The 22,765-nt window shown below is 32.5% G+C and overlaps 1 protein-coding gene across 3 annotated transcripts in view; it reads right to left on the bottom strand.

Annotated features, from left to right (window-relative positions):
* Window positions 1-22,765, bottom strand: part of LOC129235277 (probable D-lactate dehydrogenase, mitochondrial) — a 36,407-nt gene that overhangs the window by 6,815 nt on the left and 6,827 nt on the right. For all 3 annotated transcript variants that reach the window (XM_054868995.1, XM_054868997.1, XM_054868996.1), the window contains exons 3-12: window positions 21,321-21,463; window positions 19,831-19,972; window positions 11,634-11,793; window positions 10,972-11,077; window positions 10,070-10,163; window positions 9,160-9,288; window positions 5,122-5,249; window positions 4,947-5,037; window positions 4,555-4,666; window positions 3,757-3,961 (exon numbers count right to left, since the gene is read on the bottom strand). In XM_054868995.1, coding sequence (XP_054724970.1) covers window positions 3,769-3,961; window positions 4,555-4,666; window positions 4,947-5,037; window positions 5,122-5,249; window positions 9,160-9,288; window positions 10,070-10,163; window positions 10,972-11,077; window positions 11,634-11,793; window positions 19,831-19,972; window positions 21,321-21,463 — 1,298 coding nt within the window. In that variant the 3' untranslated portion in view covers window positions 3,757-3,768. The remainder of the gene's footprint in view (window positions 1-3,756; window positions 3,962-4,554; window positions 4,667-4,946; window positions 5,038-5,121; window positions 5,250-9,159; window positions 9,289-10,069; window positions 10,164-10,971; window positions 11,078-11,633; window positions 11,794-19,830; window positions 19,973-21,320; window positions 21,464-22,765) is intronic.

Below are 22,765 nucleotides of genomic sequence, written 5' to 3'. Positions count from 1 at the left end.
TTAGTAGTTCTCTGGTACCAAGAAAAAATCGGATAATCACTGATTTGGATAAAAATTATTTTTTTTTCCATAAAACATATAATTATTCTACAATACTGATTTCTTAGCAGAAGATTCTTAATTGCATTATTACTAGAAGCAAAGAAAGGTGAAATCCTCAAAAATATACCAATTATTTTAATTATACATTTTATTCCACAAATATTTTGTTAAGATGTGATGATTTGCAACTATCTTCTCCACTTACCCCCCCCCCCCCAAAAAAAAAGATAATTTGTTTTAATTGGTTTTCTTACAGTATGAGCTGAAGAGCAATCAAGTACTAAAAAAAAAAAAAAAAAAAAAAAAAAAAAAAAAAAAAAAAAAACTTTTTTTAGTGGCACAATAGAAAAAATAAATAAAAAGTACAAAAAAAATAGATTGGCCCAATTAAGTTAAAAAAAAAAAAAAAAAAAAAAAAAACAGTTTAATTCATGTAAAAGTAAGAAAGTTAAAAAATATATATATTTTCTTCTGGAAAAGGAAATTTAAAACAAAATAATTTGATCTTTATATACAATCTCATATGATTTTTTTTATAAACAAAAACATTTTTATTTCTAACATCTATCAATAACAAATTACATCTCCGCTAAGATATGCATAATCAAAATAGCATGAATAATCAGCATACATAACAACAAAGGCCACATCTTACTCAAGTCCTAATTTCACTTAATAAAAAAAATAATTAAAAAAGGAAACAATTAATGGTACTCAAGGTTATCAAATGTTAGTTCAATATACTTATTGTAGAGGGAAAAAAATACATGAGCAAGCTGTTGAAAAATAAATAAGTAAATAAAATAAAAATTCCAGGGTTATGTAAAAATTAAGATAGTATTGGGAAAACACAGAGAGAAATATTAAATACGAAATGGCCTTAAGATCTATGATTAGTTAGTTGTCATAACTTCAAAGCTAACCCTTAAATCTAGTTTGAATATTATACAAACATTGCATATTTTTAAAAGATTTTCTCACATTTTATAAATTTTTTAAAAAAGAAATTCATTCAACACAGAAGCCTGAAAACATTGCAGCTAAAATGTGCGTTAACAAATTGATATCTAATGAAGTAATTAAGTTTTAAAACGGTTTTCAGTAATATAACTGGTGATGTATTCAAAAAAGATGTATATTTAAACATAATATTCTAAATATTTTTGCATTGTGTTGGATAAGGAGTAGCAATGTGGATGTGTATAAACAAAGGTGCCAAAGTAAAAAATTTGAAACTGCTGCATTGAAACTTTTCAATCATTTTCAGAGTGCATTACAAATTTTCAATAATTTTCAGAGCACATTAAAATTTTAATATTAACATGCTTAACATGAATAAACTTTTTTTTTTTATCGCATGAATTGTTAGATAGCTTTTTGAAAATATTTTACCATCAATAAAGTGGATAATTGACATGAAATTTAGAAAACTAGCTATACTTTTCAGCTTTATATTAATGATCTCTGGAACAAATTGTTGCTTTCTCAATGCATTTAAAAATATTATAAGTATTTTCCAATTTGATAAAATATGGCACGTTCCAGTTTGCCTCAGAGATCTTCGAATGTGTTGAAATGAGAGTAAAAATTTTCCCTGAAATTTCTTGATTTAACAGCTTTGTTGAAAAGTGGAACATCGTTAATGTAATCTATATGGCATAAATGTACAGTATTGTATTAATAAGTGATGAATAATATGTATCAAATCATTGAATGTTATAACAATTTATTGTGTTTTCCTTAAAATGTCATATATTAGCAGTATTTCATTTGATGTATTTATTTTCTAAGTTAATTTCTAAATAAATTGTTCATTAATCTATGAAACTGATTTACACTTGAAATACTTTTACTACTTAAAAATAAGTTGAAATTAAGATTATTATGGATATTTTTTGATACACAGAAATAAAAATATACCTAACAAGGGTACAAGGTAGGGCAGGGACGAAGGGAGGGAGAAGAACAATGATTGAGTGCTTGGTCAAAAACTCAGAAGTTTTGAGGGCTGAATGAGCAGCAGTAAGATGCATTTTGAATTTTTTGGTTAAAATTTCACAACGACATACAAATGATATTCCACTCTTCAGGAAGCTGTCTAATAGTCAGCCAAACCAGGATGTTGATTTCATCTACCTGTGAGTCAGCGGTTCAAGTGAAAGGAGGTTCAGGACGCTTATCCTCTTCATGACTGACGACCATCTTTAAAATGTTCATTTCACTTAAAAACTGTTATATACTTTTTAACAATTTCGCTATAAGCTGTCTTGAGCTATGGCCCCCACTAGATGGCTCTGACGCTTAACAGGCCTAAACAATTTCTGACTTTTCTGTATTAAGCCGATACAACTAGGATCTGCTCATGCATCCACCAATCAATGTCAACGTTTCAAAGTTTGTTTATTTTTGATTGGAATCCCTGCATCCACTAATCAATGGCAACGTAATGGAAACATGGGTTACCTGTACTGCCCTCTTTGTTGCTATGACTTTCATCGATTGTCACAGCCTATAAGAATTAAATGGGGCCATGCTTGAGCATATCAAAAGTTTCACTGACACATTTGCCGAGTTTTAACGCAAAATTTTACAGCCACTCATTTGCTTGTTCAAATCACTCATTTAAAATTTGCCAAACGAAAAAAAAAAACACTTTACAAATACTTGCATGGATAATCGACTCTCAATCAGATGGAAAAGTGAAAATTCAGTTTACAGGTGGAAATGGACGCATCCATTTCCACCTGTAGTTTGTAGGGATACCAGCTTTTGCAAAGGTTTGTCGTCTTCTCAATTAAGCACAGTAATGATATACGAAATAAACAAAACATGTACATCAGGTTTTTCCTTTTCCCTCTCATTCAGATAGACTCATCTTAACTGGCTGTTGCGAACTTCATAGCAACAGTGGGCAGACTGCATTTGCAATGTACAAACTGCTTTGAAATCAGCTGATCTGCATGAATGTGGCAACACTAAGCGGATTCAACTTTAACTGATTGGACTCTCTCGGGCATTCCAGACGGTTTACTTATTTTTTCAATGGACCCCGCAAACAGAGCAACAAGGTAATCATTCCAAGAGTGCTTTGAAAAACATAGAAATATTTCTGCTATTAGAAAGCAAGACATAAACGTTGTTTTATAAATTGTCACTTTTTTCATTCCAGGGAAAAAAAAAGCCAGGGTAGATTCTTGTAGAAATATTCCAGAAAAATGGGATTCAAAAATTTAATTATTATTTTCAATTTTTTTTATTTACTTGTTCATATAAACTATTTATATATTTTGACTGTTTCATAGCCTAATAGTTTAAAGCTGAAAGGTCAATTGAAATGTTTAAATTTTTTAAAGCAATTTCAACTCCTTCTATCTGCATTTATTATATGGTCACCAAGGAAAACCAGGAAATTAATTTTGGTGCCATAGGACTTTTATTCAGTTAAAAATGGCATTAAAATTAAATTATCTATCAATCAAATACGAAACAACAACTTGAGTTCTCTTACTGTTCATTTTTGCATTTAATATGTCATAGACTTAACTTTAAGTTCGGAAAACTAGCATATTTGGAAAAAAAAATTGAATTCTTGTTCAAGCACAAATGCTTTGAATTTAAATGACTTTTAAATCATAATACATTTTATAAATTTCATAAATACATTTAAAAAAATTCAGATCACATGCAGCTTGATCAAGTTGAAAAATTTCTTACCTTTTTTTAAAATCAACATGCATTTTTTTCCTCAGGTAATTTTATTACTTTTCCAGGATTCATAATATTTTTAGGGTCTAAAATCCTCTTAATTGACTGCATAGTTTTTAATCCAACATCACCATACTCTTGTTCCAAAAATGACATCTTTCCTATTCCTATACCATGTTCTCCAGTGCAAGTACCATTTAAGGATAGAGCACGCCTATCATTTGAAAAAAGCAAAGTGATAAGCAACAAATAGAACTGTTTGACATACATGAATAAAACTTGCAAAATATATTACACACTGATATTGAATGAGATTTCAACTATAAAAAGGAATGGTTACCTTTAAAGACTTTTTTTTTAAATGTCTTTGAAATTCTAGACATAGAATGTGTAGTCTTGAGCATAGGAGCGTAAGAGGGGATATGATCCAGTTATTTGAGTTCATTAAAATGGAGAACATTTATGTGCTAAATTTTTATACAGATGGAAAATCCATGAGTCACTTTGTAATAAGCTTCTCAAGCTCAAAGCTAATCTTGAAATAAGAAAAAACTATTTCAACAGGGCTGTAGTAAGCATTTGGAATAGTTTACTGATGCAGCTGTTACTTGCAATGGGGTGAATAGCTTTAAGAAGGCTCTTGATCTTCATTGGGGACGGATAAATTGACCAGCCTAGCTAGGCCCAGAGCCTGTTGATGGTCGTCACTTTGTATTTTTAAGTAACCCAGATAATTTTTTTTGTAGTTAAAATCATTAAAATAAAATCATATTTAGCAAAATGAATCCTAATTTTGAAGGTACTTACTTAGAAATTCTATCTTCAAGCTGATGAGCGATTTCGAACTCTCTTTCATTCTTAGGATCAAAAAGTAACTGCGTGTGAAAATTTCCATCTCCCACATGTCCAATGATTGTACCTAAAACAAAAAGATTGAGATTTTAAACACTGCAGGAAATTTTTGATTAAACATACAATTGCACAGTTATATGGTAATTGATGTATGGATTTCAGTCATATCATTTAACATAAAAAAAATCTGTAAAAGAAAAAAATTGTAGTTCAATACCTCACTCATAATGTATGCTAAGGTTTCAAAAGGGAACTTTTACTGATGCCACAGTTAAAACAGCATCATAACGATTCAAAAACTAATTAAGGTGACAAGCAAGCTCAAAATTTCAGGAGGAAAAACTTACCCAGTATGCCAGATGCATCAATATCCTTTTTTGTTTCAGAAATTATTTTGGTAAGTTTTGATATAGGAACACAAACATCAGTTACAACACACTAAAAATAAACATTTGTATTAGAGCATTGTCCATTAAATTACAGAAGTTTATAAATGACTTTAAAATAAATACTTTTGTGTACTTTATGTCCTGGTTTCTGTGCAAGTGTTGCATAGTAAATTTGATGACGGGCTTTCCAAATTAGATTTCGTTGCTCCAAATTATCTGCCCAAATAATATTACCTCCGTGATTTTCTCTTATGACTTCCTCTGGAATTGTGAAAATTGTTACATTATGCACATGAAATTACTGCAGTTACTAAGGTAAGGTAGGGTAAAATTAGTAGAGAAAATGATGGTTTTTTATTCAGCACAACTCTGCATCTTAAAAAGCTAAAAGCAAGTAACATTTTTATATTATTTATTCAAAATACTCATTATTGTTATTAAGTGAAATAAAATTAGTGCTAATATAATTTATTTCATTTTCTTTATGCTAAATGTTTGAAACATTTTAAACATATTTTACTATATGGGTAGGGTAAAATGGTTATTGATTAAAAATAGTAAAAGGCAAGACAACAGTTTTTAATTTTATTACTGGAGATAATATTATTTAAGTTGCAGCAGTGAGAAGCAAAGGGATTTTTTTCAAGTTTTGAGTAAAACATGAAGTTTTGAGTCAAGTGCAAACCTCAAACCTAGGTAGGCTTTCATTGAAAAGTTCTTCTAAAACTTGCTGTGTAGGCATCTCAGGGCTACTAGTACCATCTCCTGCCCCAAATTAGAAGAGTTTCTTTTACCATTTGAACTAGTTATATCCACATTTTTAGTTCTGGCACTTGCATCCCTTTGCTTTTGGTGCTTTGATTCATATTAAAAGGAAAAAAAATGGTTAGGAATGTTGTATTGAGGGTTTTTAGAACTGTAATCACAAGAGAAGCAACAAAATGAGCTATGTCACCATAGCTGGATAATACAGACACACACGCATATCAATAACTTTTGCATTCCAATTTAAACATCCTGTAATTCAATTATTCTTTGTAGTGTCATGTGAATTTCAGCTGTGAGAATTATTCTTTAATATTTCATTCAGTTTTACCCACTTTCTAAACTAATAGTTTTGACTCTGTACACTTTGACACTGCAGTTCTAAAATAATGTTTGCAGCAAACTGCAACAATTGTTCATAAATGTATTCACTGATTATGGCCGATTAATCGGTGCATCCCTAATATCAATAATAAACAACGAAAAGGTAAATAAATTAATGAAAACAGTTCACCTTTTACTTTTATGGATACATGATTGAAAGCAAAAGGCATTCTTGCTAAAACTTTTGCCAACCCACTGTATATTGATTTTCATACCTGCAGATAATTTTGAGTTGTGTGAGCAGATATTTTATATTTTCATCTTACTATGTGAATACCACCTGAAAAAAAGTCTAACTTTAACCACAAAATTACGAAAATCAGTCTTCATTTTTGTGGCTTTTTTGAAAAAATGTTCTTTTTAGCACTTAATAAATCCCTTTTACTATTTTTTTATTTTCTGGTTTAATGGGCTACCGAGCCACCTTGTCGACTTACTAACATTTTATAGGTTTTTAAACAAAGATTTCATTCTAACAGTTTTTCTTATCAACTTTTGCAACTTTAAGGTGATTCTCTATAAGTTTCAATTTCCTCCACATAGTTTGGTTTTCATGAATAAATAAATAAATAAATAAAAAATGCATGTACCGTATTTATGAGAATAAGCACTGCGATGCAAACAAGAAAAAAAGGGAAAAAATTGCCGGTGAGGCGGATACAGCGCCTTTTTTTTTATTTTCAAGTTTAAAAAAAAAAATCTAAATTTAAAAAAAAAGTTGAAAATGCTGCTAATAGATGGCACCACATTGTTTCCTTTCAATTTGCGAAATAGAAATACTTCGACCTTGGGCGACAAGTAAAGTAAACAGTGGGGAGGGAAGGTGAGTCAGCGATTGCACGTGTTTCACTGTGGAGAGAAATGCTGATCCATGTGAGCCTTATTGCATCGGACCATGGGGTCAGGAAATCCTTCAACCTTGGGCAAGAAGTAAAGAAAAGAAGGGGGGGGGGAGGGAAGGTGAGTAAGCGATTGCTTGTGAGAGAACTGAGGAGAGAAACCCTGATCCTTGTGAGAGAGCAAGCCGCAAGCCTTATTGCACCCCATCCATTGGAGGGAAGGGATCAGGGAGAAGAGCATTGTAAGCAAAAGTACTAGTAAGAGAGGGGGCAGGGGTGATTGTGACTCCATGAAAAAATACCTGACCTTTTTTCCAAGAAGAAAAAGTGTTTTGATGGGCATACATATACACATTACGTGTATGCACACATTATTTATATACATAATTATTTGTTGGGGCTAAAACTCGAAGTTTTAATTGGACTTAATATGTCCATGGAGAGAATTAAATTCTTTTAATTTTTCTCATTTCTAAAAATTTTTCAAAGAATGTTTTATTTTCCTCCATTGTATCTGAATCCTTAACCATTTATTACATTCATTTTCTAAAAGTGCATAAATATTTCAGAATTAAATAAGTTTGGGGCAAAAGGGGCAGAATGTATTATGATCACTGCGCAATAGGGCTAGGCGATATCCGAATTTTAATGCCACGATATATCGCTCTCCAAATATCAATATTTTCGATATATATAAGTCGTTAAATTCAACATTTAATGAAGGGAGGGGGGACTGTAAAGCCATACATCATAATTATAAGCATCTACAACAGAGAAAAGCCATAGGTCATCTCCGTGAATAAATATTTTAGCAATTTCATCTAATAATACAGTTATAGCAAGGATTTTCATGTGTTTGTGTCGGGAGGGGAGGGGGGGTCATGAAGCAGATTATACCACAGAAACTTTTGGAGAAATAATTTAGAAGAATTTAAGTCTTTTATTAGTGGGGGCAATTCTTGAGGGAAAAGGGGGCTTGGTAAAATTGAGGGGTGCCATTGCAGTCGGGGGAATGGGCAACTCTAGTTACATCATCTGCATATTAAGATATGCAACAGAGAAACAATATTAGACATCTTGAAAGGAAAATATTAAGGGGAAAAATATCAAGTAACGCTCCTTTCTCTTCTTATCTAGCCTTTATTCCATCTCTCACCCCAGCTGTTCTTCAATAATTACCATAGAGATTGCAAAACATGACGGTAGCTTACGCTTTATACCAAACGAAACGTCTTCAATTTGGACTTTCGGCGTTTCATTAAACATCGACCTAAATTTTACAAAAGTGGGTTTTTCTGAAAATATAGGATGGTTCCGGTATTTTCGAAGATGAAGATACCGGAAATCAAGACGTAAATACCGGAACACAATCACCCCTGGGAGGGGGATGAATGTCCAGTTTTGTAAAGGGAATTTACCACCCACCTCACAAAAGTGGGTTGATAGGGGTAGTCAAGCAACCTAGTCGTTTGTGCATTCGTGGTTTATCTTTTTTTGCAGAACTTTTTCAGAGTTGCTTTTGAAATGCCTCCTAAGCAATTGAAAAATTATACTGCAGCCTTCAGCCTTTAAGTTTAAGGCAATAAAGACAGAAGCAATTGGAAATCGACTCGCTGCCAGAGGATTTGGCATTGATGAGAGATGTGTTTGCTGTTGGAAATCGGATAAATTAACCATCGAAAGTGATGGCCAATCGAGGGATATCAGAGGCAAAAAGTGCAAAATGGGGATTTTTAAAAAATTTCATTACTGTTAATTAAAAATACTAACGAGAAATAAATATTTTTTATTTACATTTAATCCAGCTTTCTTTACTACTGATTGTGCTTTTAAGTTGTTTAATGTTGAGTGTGAGCTTATGGAGCATGCGGCGCTTACACCGGGTGCAGAGTATACATTAAAAAAAAATTCTTTGAGATATATTGCGATGCAGCGCTTATTCCCGAAAATACGGTAACTCCAAACATAGGTGAGAATTCATCCCTGAAAATTTGTGCCAGATAACATTGGTTATGCTAAAATGCATTTTAGTGTATTAATTCAATTTTTATTCAGCCTTTTCAGGAATAATACTAAAAACTAGATTTTTACTCATTAAAAAGTTACAGCAGTTTTATAAATGAAGTTAAACAATTCGCTTTCAAATAAGAAAGTATATAAAAGAAATATTAGCAGTAACATACCAACTTGCTCAATTTCAGCTTTGATAGATTTTTCAGAACCATGAAATTCTAAGAACAAACATGGAGTTACTGGATAATTCAAGTTGCTGTAATTGTTGGATATCTCCATCGAAAGTTCATCGAGCAATTCTAAAGTAAATAAATGAATAATAAAAATCAAAGTTTTCTAATACAGTGGAACTCTGATTTTACATTGCTCATTTCATACATAATCCCGCTTTCAATGTTATTTTCTGTTGGTCCAAAAAATATGCTTTACCGGAAATATCAAGATGCTTTAAATTTTAAGCTGCCCTTTTTTCAGAAAATCTGCTTAATACGTTTTTCTTGAAACAAATCTAAGTCATATTTTCTCTATAAAGCTCACATAAAGTTTTCTTGTGGGTCTTTTTTCCCAAAATAAATTTGGTTCTTAGATGTTTAAAGCTTTAAGCTGGCATTCTTTCCAATTTGTCTTATTGTATTTATTGTTAAAGTATAAAAAATCTAAAGCATATTGTAAATGCAAACCACAAAGTAAATTTGAAAAAAAAAAAAGGAATATAGAAAGTGTGGTAAATGCAATTGCATCTAAAAAAAAAAAGTAAAAATTTGCAGATTTTTCCTTAAGTCTATTGAAAAAGTCAAGTTTTAAACAATAAACTTTGATTTTCAACTCCACCCCTGACTTTACGATTTCCTGCTTGTGTTTTTAATCACTAATCCAACAGAATATATAAAATCTTAGTTCTACAGCATATAGAACTAGAATACATGACTTTTGTTTTACTAACATTAAAAAACCAAACATTAAAATGAACAAACATGATATAAACATTACCCCCACCACCCCTCTGTATAATTTATTTCTTAGATAATAGAAATTATGCAAAATAAAGTCAAACATCTACAATTATTAACACTTACTGACCCATTTTTGCAACTGGTATACTGCACTGTAACATTTGAACTGCTGCATTGACTGCATTTTCAACAGATGAGAAAGAACTTATAGCAGAAACCATCTTTTAAAAGATAAAAGATGTATTACATAAAGATTTTGCTATGTAAAAATGTACCAATAAAAGAATTACATACACATTTGTAAAGTCAGGGGATACTAAATTAAATTTGTGTCCTGTGTCTTCAAAACTCATAGTTGGACCCTAGAGAAACCTATCACACCTTCTAGGTTATATGACAATCTTAAGGTTTTGTGTTGAAAAGTGGGATTTGTTAAAGAAAAAGTAAATAAAGCTCAAATTAATGTCCAAACAAAAAAGCTACCAAAAATATTTTGCTATAGGATGATAAGTTCAAAACTTCACTCCCCCCCCTCCTCTTTTGTAAAAAACTTTAGCTGTGGTAATAGACATATTTTCTGATATTTTATTAGGTAATATGCAAGAATTGCTGTCTTTGTTGCTAGATGAAAAATACTTATTATTTCTTTAAAACAAGTTTTGCAACTTATTAAACCTCCTGACAGATATCAATCAACATTGGTGGGAGGGGGCTTATTTTATTTTTAAACTTATTCTATTTTTGTCATTGAGCTACCTCATAAGAAGTGAAGCTCAGAGAAGATTTAAATTTTTAGTTACCTACTGTGAATATTTTTAAAATTACAAAACCAATTATGAGCATTAAAATTTTGTTTCCCAAGAATTAATTGTTGCAGCCAAATAGCATTTTAAAATTAACGACACACAAAACTTAAACTTTATTACACATAAAATTTCTCAATAGCTGTAGTTAAGGGGGGAAAAATATCTTTCTGTTTTTATTCAACATAAAATTTCATTTAATCAACAAAAGTAAGGTTTTACAGACCATTTCTGGTATAGCATGCAGTCTAAGTGTGACTTTAGTGATGATACCTAATGTTCCTTCTGAGCCAACAAATAATTCTGTCAAATTGTACCCAGCAGATGATTTTCTGCAAAAATAATTTAAATATCATAAATGATTCAATTTTCACTCCTTATTTTTTCTGTTTAGCATACATTTTAATAACTTGCTGATTTATTCTTTTAATATTTATTTGATTGCCATTAGTTTTTGAGCAGCTTGAATTATTTTTCTTCTATCCTAAGTTGAGTTTTTCTAAATTTTCTTTTCTGTACCCCGTTTTTTACAATTTTAATTTTCTGAGCATTGATTGGAATAATTTTTACACCAGTAATGGCAGCGAAACGGAATTTTGAAATTAAAATTTTCCATATTCTTTAATGAAATACTCATATTTCATTAAAATAATATGCAAATAGCTTATTTAGCCATTTTAAGAAATTATTTTATGGAAATAATTTCTTGTAATGGCTAATTTTCTTAAAACAATTCACAAAAATGTCAGAAAATTTTGCTTTTTATGAATAATTGCAAACATGGTTTGCAGCATATGGCAATAAAAGTAACTGAAAATTAATTTAACTAAAATATTAATGAAATATTAGTCCAAGAAGTTTGGATGAAAAGTAAAACGTTTGAAATACCTAGCTCGCATTTGGGGACCTGAAGTGTGAAGTATACTACCATCAGCCAATACAACCTCTAAATTCAATACATTATGCTTCATTGTTCCATAATGCATTGCATTAGTTCCAGAAGCAGAAGTCGCCACCATTCCACCTAAAGATGCATCAGCTCCAGGATCTGAAAAATGTTTTCGAATATATATCTTCACTATACAGTAGAGCGCCGATTATCCGAACACGTCGGGACCGACCCTAGTTCGGATAAGCAAAAGTTCGGATAATTGGACAGACAATTTAAAGGATATCCCTATCTATACAAAAACCTTCACACTTTATCCAGGCTTAGGACTGGCAACACTGTTAGTGCTGGCGTGTTTAAAAATGTTTTTTTTTTTTTTTTTGTCTTTTTTTCATTTTTTAAACTTTTTTTTGTCTTTTTTTCATTTTTTAAACTTTATTTTCTCTTTTTTTTCATTTTTTAAACTTTTTTTTTGTCTTTTTTTCATTTTTTAAACTTTTTTTTAAAAAGATTATAATTTAAGTAAAAAAGCTTTTGATTTTTTCTTGCTTCAAAGAAGACATTCTTTTCAATGCTGCCATATCTCTAATGCTTCTTAAATGCATTGCTTGAATAGGATCAGCGTCTTTCTGCCTTTCGAGCCATTTCATAGCTTTTTCCAAGCATTCAAAGGCTTCGCTATGTGATGGACCTGGGTCATTTTCAGAGCATTCATTTTCAATTTCATTTTTATTTTCTTCATTTTCGCCTTCAATCTCAGCCACAATCTCATTGTCATTTAAAATCTGATATCCAGGGTCTTGCATGTCACAATTTAGCCACTCATTAATTTCTTTTTCCTCATAATTTAGGATTCTTCCCATCTCTTTTATAGTTTTACACTCCTCATTTTCCTTATCAGATGCTTCTGCTCCAGTATCAATTTTTTCCCTGTTTAAAATTTTATTCCAGGCATTTTTTAACGTTGATGATTTTACAAGCTTCCAGGAATCGGCAGCCATAATGCAACAATCTTTTAAATTAATGTTTTTGGCATTCTGGGAATCAGGCTCTTCAGTGTCTTCTGATAGAAGCATCTTTCTCAACATTTGCTTTCTATAAAAGCGCTTAAATGTCTCTATTACACTCTGATCCATGGGTTGCACACTGTAAAAACGATTCAGAAACGTTCCTGGAAAATAATGGGCAGCTGATGTGCCCAATTTCTTCCAGGAACATATCTTGGAAAAACCACGAACGCTTTCCGCTAAAAGTCAGTAACCTTTCTGAAATGAACCTTGAAACTTTATGAAGGCGTGCGAAATCTGCCCTGTTAGAACCAGTCATGTCTGTTGAACCTTCTAGAAAAATTAAGTTTTAGTGTAATTGATTAGAACCTTCCTAATTTTCCAAGAAGGCTCCATAAAACTCAGAGCGACCACGGCTATGCAAGAGGGAACCAAGCATATCTCTTGCCTGCAATTCCTGCCTTGCAAGGCTGTAGCTATCCATTGACATTTTCGCTCTCATTGGGAGCTTAGTCACTCTGGACAGGCCGTAAGCAACCTTAGGCCGATACACTTAAAAAACACGCTCATTCAATCTTTAAACTGGTTGCTAAAAATATTTTCCACAACAGTGAAAAGTCTGCACGCGTGCAACTTGTAGCGATTCAGGAAACTTTTTTGTGGTGATACTTGTTTTTAGAGGGAAATAGGTGAAAACGTGTGAAATCCCGAGACGTTCCATGGAAATAACCTGTAACGTTTCGGAATTTTTTTACAGTGCATCAGTGATGTAACATTAGGTGGCAAAAACTTTACTCGGAACTTCCCATTTTCCCGTTCAAGGGTATCTGCACACGGATGTGAAGGTGCATTATCAAGAAGTAGGAGTACTCTGCCCTCTTTCTTCATATCTTCTTGATGTGTCTTAACTTTAGGAATGAATGTGTGATCATACCAATCAATGAAACCTTCTGATGTCATCCAAGCCTTCCTTTGAGAAGTGTAAATTACTGGCAGATTTTTCCAATTATTAAAACATCGAGGCTTCTTTGAATGTCCTATCACGAACAATGGTATTCGATGGTTACCGGTTGCATTTGCGCAATTAAGAACTGTGATTCTTTCTTTGCTTAATTTAGTTCCAGAAGCACTTTTTTCGAACCCAGATGCTAATGTTTTTCGGGGTAAAGATCTCCAAAACAGGCCTCATCTGCATTGTAAATAAATTCTTCTTCGTATTTTTCTGATTTTACAAATTCAATAAATTCTTTTACGAATTTCGTAGCAGACTCTGTAGATGCAGATAATTTTTCACCATGCAATCCGATTTCGCGTATACCATGCCGTAGCTTAAAATTTCTAAGCCACCCAGAGCTTGCTTGAAATGTATTAGTATTTTCTTCATTCAACTTTTTGTTGAAAAATAGTGCCTTCTCACATAATAAGGGTCCAGAAATGGGATGACCAGATGAGCGTTTCTGCAAAAACCACATGTGCAAAGCTTTATCTACTTTATCATCAAAGGATTTTTTCATCGATTTTCTATCTAAGCTTCCTTGCTCACTTTCAAGTCCCGTTAAATACTTCATAATTGATTCTTCATTCTTTTTTATATCTGATATTGTAGACTTTCCTACACCAAACTCCGCTGCTAATTTTGAAGCGGCTTCATTATTTTTCAGCCTCTTCAATATCTTTCCTTTGTCTCCTAGCGAAAGAACAACTCTTTTTCGCTTTCCAGACATCTTTTCACCTTCGTTGCAGAAAAAGAAATGAGCTAGATCGCTGGTGCAATCAACAACCGCTATCAAGAAACCTTTAGTAACAACCACTAACAACTCTATTAACAACAAGAATTAACAGCGGCTAGCAACCGATATCGACGATAACAAACTCTAAAAAAAGCAGAGCACATGATTCTGAGCAACTCACTTTGTCAACGTAGATACGTCACACAAACCAGTTTTTCCCCACGTGTCCACAGCGAGGGTGGGGGGAGAAGAATGCAAACAGGAATTTTGTGCTTTGACCTTGGTTTCTCAACCCCTTTCTTCAAACCTTTTGTGTTCTCTCTTCCCACTAACAAAACTCCCCAAAAATACCTTGCAGTTTCCGGATTAAAATTTGTATGCCAAGAAAGAAAAGAAAAAAGATTGATAACAGGGTGAAAAAAAGAGTACGTACGTAATTGAAGGCTTGGTTGGAAGGGACAGAAAAAAAAAATTAGGTTTTGGATGAAAAATATGCCGTTCGCATAAAGTTCGGAAAAAATTTTTAAAAGGCGAAAAACACGGTTCGGATAATTGGAAGTTCGGTTAAAAAAATTTAAAAGGCGAAAAACACAGTTCGGATAATTGGAAGTTCGGTTAATTGGAGTTCGGATAATCGGCGCTCTACTGTATTTTTCAAATTTATGAAGATAAGAGGAGAGGACGTGAAATCTGCTTTAGTACAACAAATACATCATTTTGCTATCAGGGAAAAAAATCTAATTTTTCTTGCCACATAGTAAATTGAAATTTTTCATGTAAATTCGTAGAGCTTACCGCAATATATTCTTATTGTAAAATGATGATATAAGATCGATAATGATTAAATCTGTACCTTGGAGGGATACAACACTATGTCGGTTTTCATAACTTCACAGGAGAGTAGTTTTAACTACATGGTGTTCTATCCCGCTAGGTGAAAGTGAACTTGGTTTCCTTTTAAAATAAGTTATATCCATTAATTAATAATTGGTTTTGAACATAGTGCTCTATGCCTCTAGGAAATATGAGAAAAGCTGATTTTAACTCTGTAATGTCATTTTGGAAAAAAGTGGACATAGTGTTGTATCCCTCGGAGGTACAGAAATATAACTTAGTTTGTTGCCAATGGGGAGAAAGAAATAAGACTCCTTTTCTGACATACAAACATGGTTTAAATAGACAAACTGAAATACTAACACAATGTAAATAGAAAACTCAAACATGGTATGCAATCTTGTGTTTGGGACGTGTTCAATGTTAGCATGTTTATTAAAAACATTTGGTTTTTGCTTATGCAAGTGTTAGAAATGATGAACTTGAGCTAAAGTGCAAGAGATTTTGAAAGAGAAATATATTCCAATGTTCAAAATGAATCAAAAATGTTCAGAATGAAATGTATTGTAATTAAGAAAAATATTGTAAGTAAGAGTAATTTCAAAAACGCACACATTTAATTTATTAAACAACGACTGCAAATTTATTAATAGTTCTTTCCCGAATTTATGCTATCAATGGAAGTTAAAAAAAAAAAAAAAAAAAGCAGAATTCAAGCATTTCTTATTATTTTGTTACATACATATGTATCTCAACTTTCTTACTCATGTATATGAGGGGGAAATAAGTGAAATTAAAAATGGCCCCCAGCCATGACCTTCCTTAAATACTTTTGTTTTTTGCTTTTAAAATAGGATATAAATAATAATTCTATATATATCTTGAATGTAGTTGATTGCAGGAATCTGGGGGGGGGGGAGGAGAGGAGGGGGTATTGATGGTCAAATGCTACAAGCTATTTGACAAAGTAAATAAAAATTGCACATCAAAATGTCATTTTTGTCTGATCTGAAATGTCTATGGAGAACTTAAGCAGAATTAAAAGTTGATGCAGTCATTTCAGATAATTATCTTTTTAGAAAATTAATGTGTTTTGCAGCAACCTTGATCCTTTGAAAAAAAATGAAATAAATAAATCATTTAAAAAATGAGAATATCAGGACAAAGAGCTTAAAATTTACGCCAAATCAGAACAAAATATTTTTCAAATAAAAAATCAGGAACATCAGGGCAATTATGAGCTTTGCAAGCAGCCAACAACCAGCAATTTCGATCTCAAATCCATCACATGCTAAATCTTGAGAAAACAAATTAAACGCCGTAAAAATAGTTTCACTGTCGATACACTGTAAATGCAAGAAAAACAACTTCTCCATGATACACTGAACTCCTTCAAAATTTTGCATATACAGTGAGCGCCGGATATTTGAATCATTGGTTAATTGAATCTTTATTGGCTTTAACAAATAAAATCCTCAAAAACAGAGCACAATCCAGCTTTAACATTGATAACTGCTAGATATTTGAATCAAACACATCGCTTAAATGAATCAAGAGTATGTGCCCAGTAACAAATGGTGCATCAGGGCACTTTCTTTTTTCTTTGCCTTCTTTTATTAAAATGTGTTTTTTTTTTTGTAAGCAGTGAAAAGAGGGGGAGGCAGAGTGCTGTAAACTTCTAGACAGTTTTCTCGGGAAAATTCAAAAAAGGGGGAAAAAAACAGTACGATGGAAAGAGGAACTGTATCGATGCTACCTCTGTGCTCTATACTTAATCACTGATAGTGTTAATATTTGGGCGACGAGGTAAAAATTTTTATGCTTTTGTTAGTTTAATGATGTTGGGAGTGCCTAAATTAATTACTACCTATTTTCAGCAATTAACAGCATATATAGTTTTTGAAGAAGCAGGGGTGTGCTTTAAGTTTTAGTGGCCAAGTGCAAAATTTGTTTTAATAGTCGATAAATCATCATTTTTGTTATTTATTTATTTTCTCCCAAAACATAACCCGCTGTAGTGTATCACTCAGCTTGATAAGTTAGTTTGAGGTTTTTATAAGTAATTACAAAATTAATGTGAAAAATATGACACAAAACATGGTTGCAAAGAAAATTTCTGGAATCATTTAAAAAATGAGAATGAAATTGATGAAATAAAGACTGGCATCCAAATCGCATTGTTTTTAGCCCCAAGGGGGAGGGGGATATGAAATACGAAATTGAAATCTAACTTCAAAACAACGTTCGGAAAAAGAATGAAAAATGTTGACCTTTTTCTGCCTTTTACTTATTTTTACTACTAGCAAATATAAAAGAGTCATTCCATGTCAAGTGACCTAGGGGTCACTTGACATGGTATCGGAGATGGCCCTTCCGCCATCTCCGATTTGAATGAAATTTTATAGAGGTGTAGAGATGCCTCTGAAACTAACCTATGCAAATTTTCTGCTTCCTGGATCCAAATCCTGAAGATTAGGAACTCCGAAAAATGTAATCCAAAATGGCGGAGCAGCTTTTTGTGCCAAACTGCTAAGTTTAGCCTAAGTTTGCAGAAAATTTTATCACGCTGGAGACATGAAATGTTAAAGGTTTAAAGTACAATTAGCTGTCAATACATTCAAGTATTTTTGGGGATTTGAGCTCATTAGATTTTTTTATAGCATGCATGTAAACTCATGAAAAAGCACGACAGGGAAATTTTTTCCTGGATTTTAGGTTGTCACAAAATCTGAACAAAAATAATTCAAAGGCTCATACTTTGTGATTACATTGTAAAAATAGTTGCTTTTAATGGGTTACAGTTTCAGAGCTTAAATATCTATTTTCTAAAAGATATTGTCGTCCAAAGTGGCTATCAAAACCATTCAAGTGAAAAATAAGCTTATTTTCAAAGCGTTGTAGCTCAAATTTGTCACCTTGCATCTTCTTTCGTTAACAGTAAAATCCCTTTAATGTAGACACTATCAGGAAAATTTTTTTTTGTCTGCAGTAGAGGGGTGTCTGCAGGACAAGGGTTTGAAAATGCTATTTGCCTTGGAATCGGGGAATTAAAAATTGTCCGCATAAGAGGGCATGTCTGCATTTGAGGGGTGTCCGTTAGGAGTGGTTTTACTATACCATTAGAAAAAACAGATTTTTTCCTTTAAAAGTAAGTTTTTTCTTCAATGGTGTTCTTTCGAATAAGGATAGAAAAATGAGTTTGAAATTCTGTCTGTCGTAATGAATTGCCAAGTTTAAGTTCAGATTAAGGGAAATTTTATCACACTGGAAGCCTGAAATTTTAGGAGTTCAAAGTAATTTTGGTTGTCAATATGTTCTAGTATTTTTATGAATTTGAGTTCATTAACTTTTGTGTTGCATGCATGCTAAGTTGCAAGAAAAATGCAGCGGAGAAACTTTTTCCTGGATTTTAGAATGTCATAAAGTCTGAACAAAAATGATTCAAAAGCTCTTACTTTGTAATTCTATTGTCAACATACATGCTTTTAATGGTTTATAGTTGCAGAGCGTAAATACTAATTTTCTAAAAGATATAGGCATCCAAAGTGGCTGTCAAAATCATTCACATGAAAAACAGCTTATTTTTAATGCGCTGTAGCTCAAGTTTGTCCCACTGCATTGTTTTTTTGTTGGTACCATTAGAAAGAAGATATTTTGTCACAATATTTTAGCGGCTTAACTTCAAAATATTTTAGCAGCCGCACAGTTTGCCACCCCCTAAGCACGACCGTGTGAAGCAGATAAATTAAAATTTGAATTTTGTAGTTGCTTTTTGATACTGTTTTATGATAAAGTTCTTCAAAAAAAAAAAGAATCAAAAATTTGAGTAAACAGCAAAATTTTAATAATACTTTATCTTGTTTGACTAAGAATAAAATAAAGTTCTCTTAAATAGTTTGTAAAATTCCACACATTACACATTTTCACTTTATTGAATCAGCTGCTTTATTGAATCAAAACTGTTTGAGACAAACATGATTCAAATAAGTGGCAGTCACTGTATAAGATAGATCCTTGTATTAAATTTCAAAAACGATCCCAAAATATCAATATGCACTACTTTCTGTCTTGCACTTGATGATCTGACAATATTGAAATTGTATGAAATATTTAAGAGCCTCAATAATATGCAACTATATGGAAGAAATTACATCTCAAGTTATGATTATGAACTCTGAGTGCAATAAAAAAATAAAAAAATTAATTTGAACTTTTACATCTTGAATTTTCAAATTATGTCTTTCGCAATCACAAGTGTGTGTGTGTGTGTATGTATGCGTGTGTGTTTGTGTGTGTGTGTGGGGGGTATGTTTCTTTGTGGGGGGGGGGGGTATGTGTTTGTGGGTGGGTAGTTGTGTGTATGTGTAGGTGTGTGTGTGTGTGTGTAGGTGTCTATGTATGTGTGTGTATATGTGTGTGTGTAGGTGTCTGTGTAAGTGTAGGCAAGTAAGTGAGGCAACCTGGAGATGGTTTTCGCTAGAGGAGCAGCATCGTGAGGCGGTTGGCTGACAGTGGTGCTGCAGAGGGAGGCCGGGGGAAAATAAAATCACAGGAATTCAAAACTGTCAAGTGAGAACAATAAGCAATCGTGATTGCTCAATAAGCGATTTATATTTCAACATTACCTACAGGAAACATTAGGCCTGTACGTTTTAAGTACTCATTTAGCGTTTTCCTAGTTACACCAGCTTCAACAGTGCAGTCAAAATCATCTTCATTCACTTCAACTATAGATGACAAGTTGGAGAGATTAATGCATACACCACCCTGAAAGTAAAATATAAGATCCATCTTAATAAGCTCTTTCATTCAAGCTTAAACTTTCCCATGTAACAGATTGAAATGCTGACAACATCATACATTGGTTAGAGTTTTAGTAATGCACATTGGCAACAAAAATTATACTACTGCTCAGTATATATTTTTTATTTGGGTAGGGACAAGGCTTCTAGCTTTGTCACAGTCATTTCTAAAAAGGTGCTCACAAATGTCATTTTGAGGCATAAATACGGGGTCTGGGGCAAATTCTCCGGAATGTAAGATCCCAAAATGCAGTTTTAGGACATCTTTGGTTACTTAAGGGGGAGGGGGGTTTAAGGGATGACCCTCTATCTGGATCCACTCCTCCCTGGGGATGTCTGGTGGCAGATTGCATATTTTTATTTATTAAAACAGAAAAAAGGCAAACTTTTATTTTTACTTAGGGAATAAACAAACCGTGTTTAAAAGAGCTCAAGTGACCTTTAAAACCAATTCGTATTAACTGTAGTTTTTTTTGTTCGAAAAACAATAGACAAAAAGCAATAGAGCCACAATTGTAGTAATTAATTTTAAGTGCACTCAAATTAACCAGGTTCATTAAAATGTTAGGTTCCTTTACTCAATAGATTTGATCTGAGAAAGCAGAAAGATTTTGTAGTTTTATCTCATGATTATATAAGCTTGAAGACTCAAAAGCCCAGGGCTTGATCAAGTAAAAAATGATGCCCAGGACCTCATAAAAGTGGAGAGATGTCCCCCTTAATAGAAACAATACTTTCAAAGTAGTATATGTACTAGAAAACAGTGTTCTGTTTGAAAACAGTGCTCCCAGCTGTCATTTTCTACAACCACCATAAGTTTGACATCATCAGAAAAACAGTTCATGTTTCCAGAAATATTTTCATGAATATCATTCATAAAAAAATAATAAACAAAACAGATCTTAAAACTGATCCTTGTGGAAACCCACTCAAAACATCACTCAATTTAGGTAAGGTATAACTATATAAAATTATTAAAACATTAAAGATAAGTATATAAAGTGCATTGCAAGAAACTATACTAAACTATCTCTAAAATATAAACTTATACACAAAGGGAAACAAAATTAAATTTATCTTTCAAAGAAAAGGAGTAGAAAAACAGAAAAGAGAAATAAAAAACAAAAATAATATCATTTCATAGTTCGTTCATGCATCAGTGTAAAATTTCTCCAAAAGCTTTCATATTTAAGATTTTCATACAGCTTTGAATTTGGTCAAGGAAATATTAATTTAGCTTTATCTTTTCTTGCATTAATGTAAAAGTGTAATTATAATAATTAAAAAAAGAAGAATCAGAGAATAAAACAAACCATTATTGCACCAATTCCATGTTCTAATCCAGTTCCTGTTCCATGAGGGATTATAGGTACATTGAAGCTCTGGCATAGGTGAACTACCTCACAAATATGTTTATTGCATTGCGGAAAAAACAACAACATCGGATGGAGAGCACCTAGAAAATAACTTATTAAAACAACATTTGTAGATATATGAAAGATACCGCCAACTTAGTCATTCCAGCCGAGGACTGCAGTTTCGTGCTTATTAGCACTCATCAGCCTGGCTTAGGAATTGATTGAGCTGGAGGTGGAAAACCTCTTATGGAAGCCAAGAGTGCCAAACAAACTGGTAGCTAATAAAGAATTAGCACTGACCAGACGAGTGACTGAAGCAATGGTTCAGTTCACTCGAAGATTGAAGGCAAAGCATGGTATTTTCAGTAAGTTACCGCCCTGTAGCCAGGGCTAAGGCAAAAATACATGAAAGACATCGCCAGTTTGTTTGGCACCAGTTGGTTAGCTACCAGTTTGTTTGGCACTCTTGCCTTCCTTAAGAGGTTTTCCACCTCCAGCTCAGTCAATTCCTAAGCCGGGCTGATGAGTGCTAATAAGCACAAAACTGCAGTCTTCGACTGGAATGACTGAGTTGGCGGTGTCTTTCATGTATTTCTGCCTTAGCCCTTGCTACAAGGCGGTAACTTACTGAAAATATTTTTAGAGTTTAAAACAAAAATATCGAGATTTTGCAAAATTAAAAACAAATATTTTAAAAATTGCTGATACCTAGTTAACAAGCAACAGACAGAAAAATATTAAAAGCTAAATTTATCCATTCAAGATACAACTACTAGTGGCGGGACAAGCATGAATTATGGAGGAATTTTTTTATGCACAACATGGACGGGCAGTATTTTATTTCAAGATTTAAGATTAAAATATAATACTTTGTGCCATGAATAACAAAGTGGTACACAAACCCAAAATAAAATAGAATTATACAATAGGTGGCTGCAAAAAATCGAAATTTGGAAAGAAGAATTAACACAGGGTGAAAAAGTTGTCTTTAGAACATACACATGAAAAATTATTTCAACGTCAATTAATTCTTTCTGGTGCCCTAAAAGAATTTAAATATTAGTCAAAAACCAATATTTATGCTAATTTTGAACAGGAAAGTTTAAATAATGGAAAATGTATAAATTTACAAGCACTAATATTCAGGATTCTGTAGCTTTTTTTTTAAATATATATTTCATACTGCAGCACAATGTACACCTACTTCAAAGACGGAGAGTGCTTCCTGATCTCAACTAAAAATACAAATCCATACTTTAATTGAGCAATGCATGTGATTCCATTACCCTATTCTTTTTTCAGTTAATAAGTGAACAATTTTGACTTTGAGTGGGTGGTGGTGGGAAACTCTTGTATCACTATGAAAACAAAAGAAACATTGTATGGGGTAAATTTACTGT

The sequence above is a fragment of the Uloborus diversus genome, chromosome 2, assembly GCF_026930045.1.
Source record: "Uloborus diversus isolate 005 chromosome 2, Udiv.v.3.1, whole genome shotgun sequence".
In the NCBI taxonomy this organism is placed as follows: domain Eukaryota; kingdom Metazoa; phylum Arthropoda; class Arachnida; order Araneae; family Uloboridae; genus Uloborus; species Uloborus diversus.
This window is presented reverse-complemented; position numbering and strand designations above follow the sequence as displayed.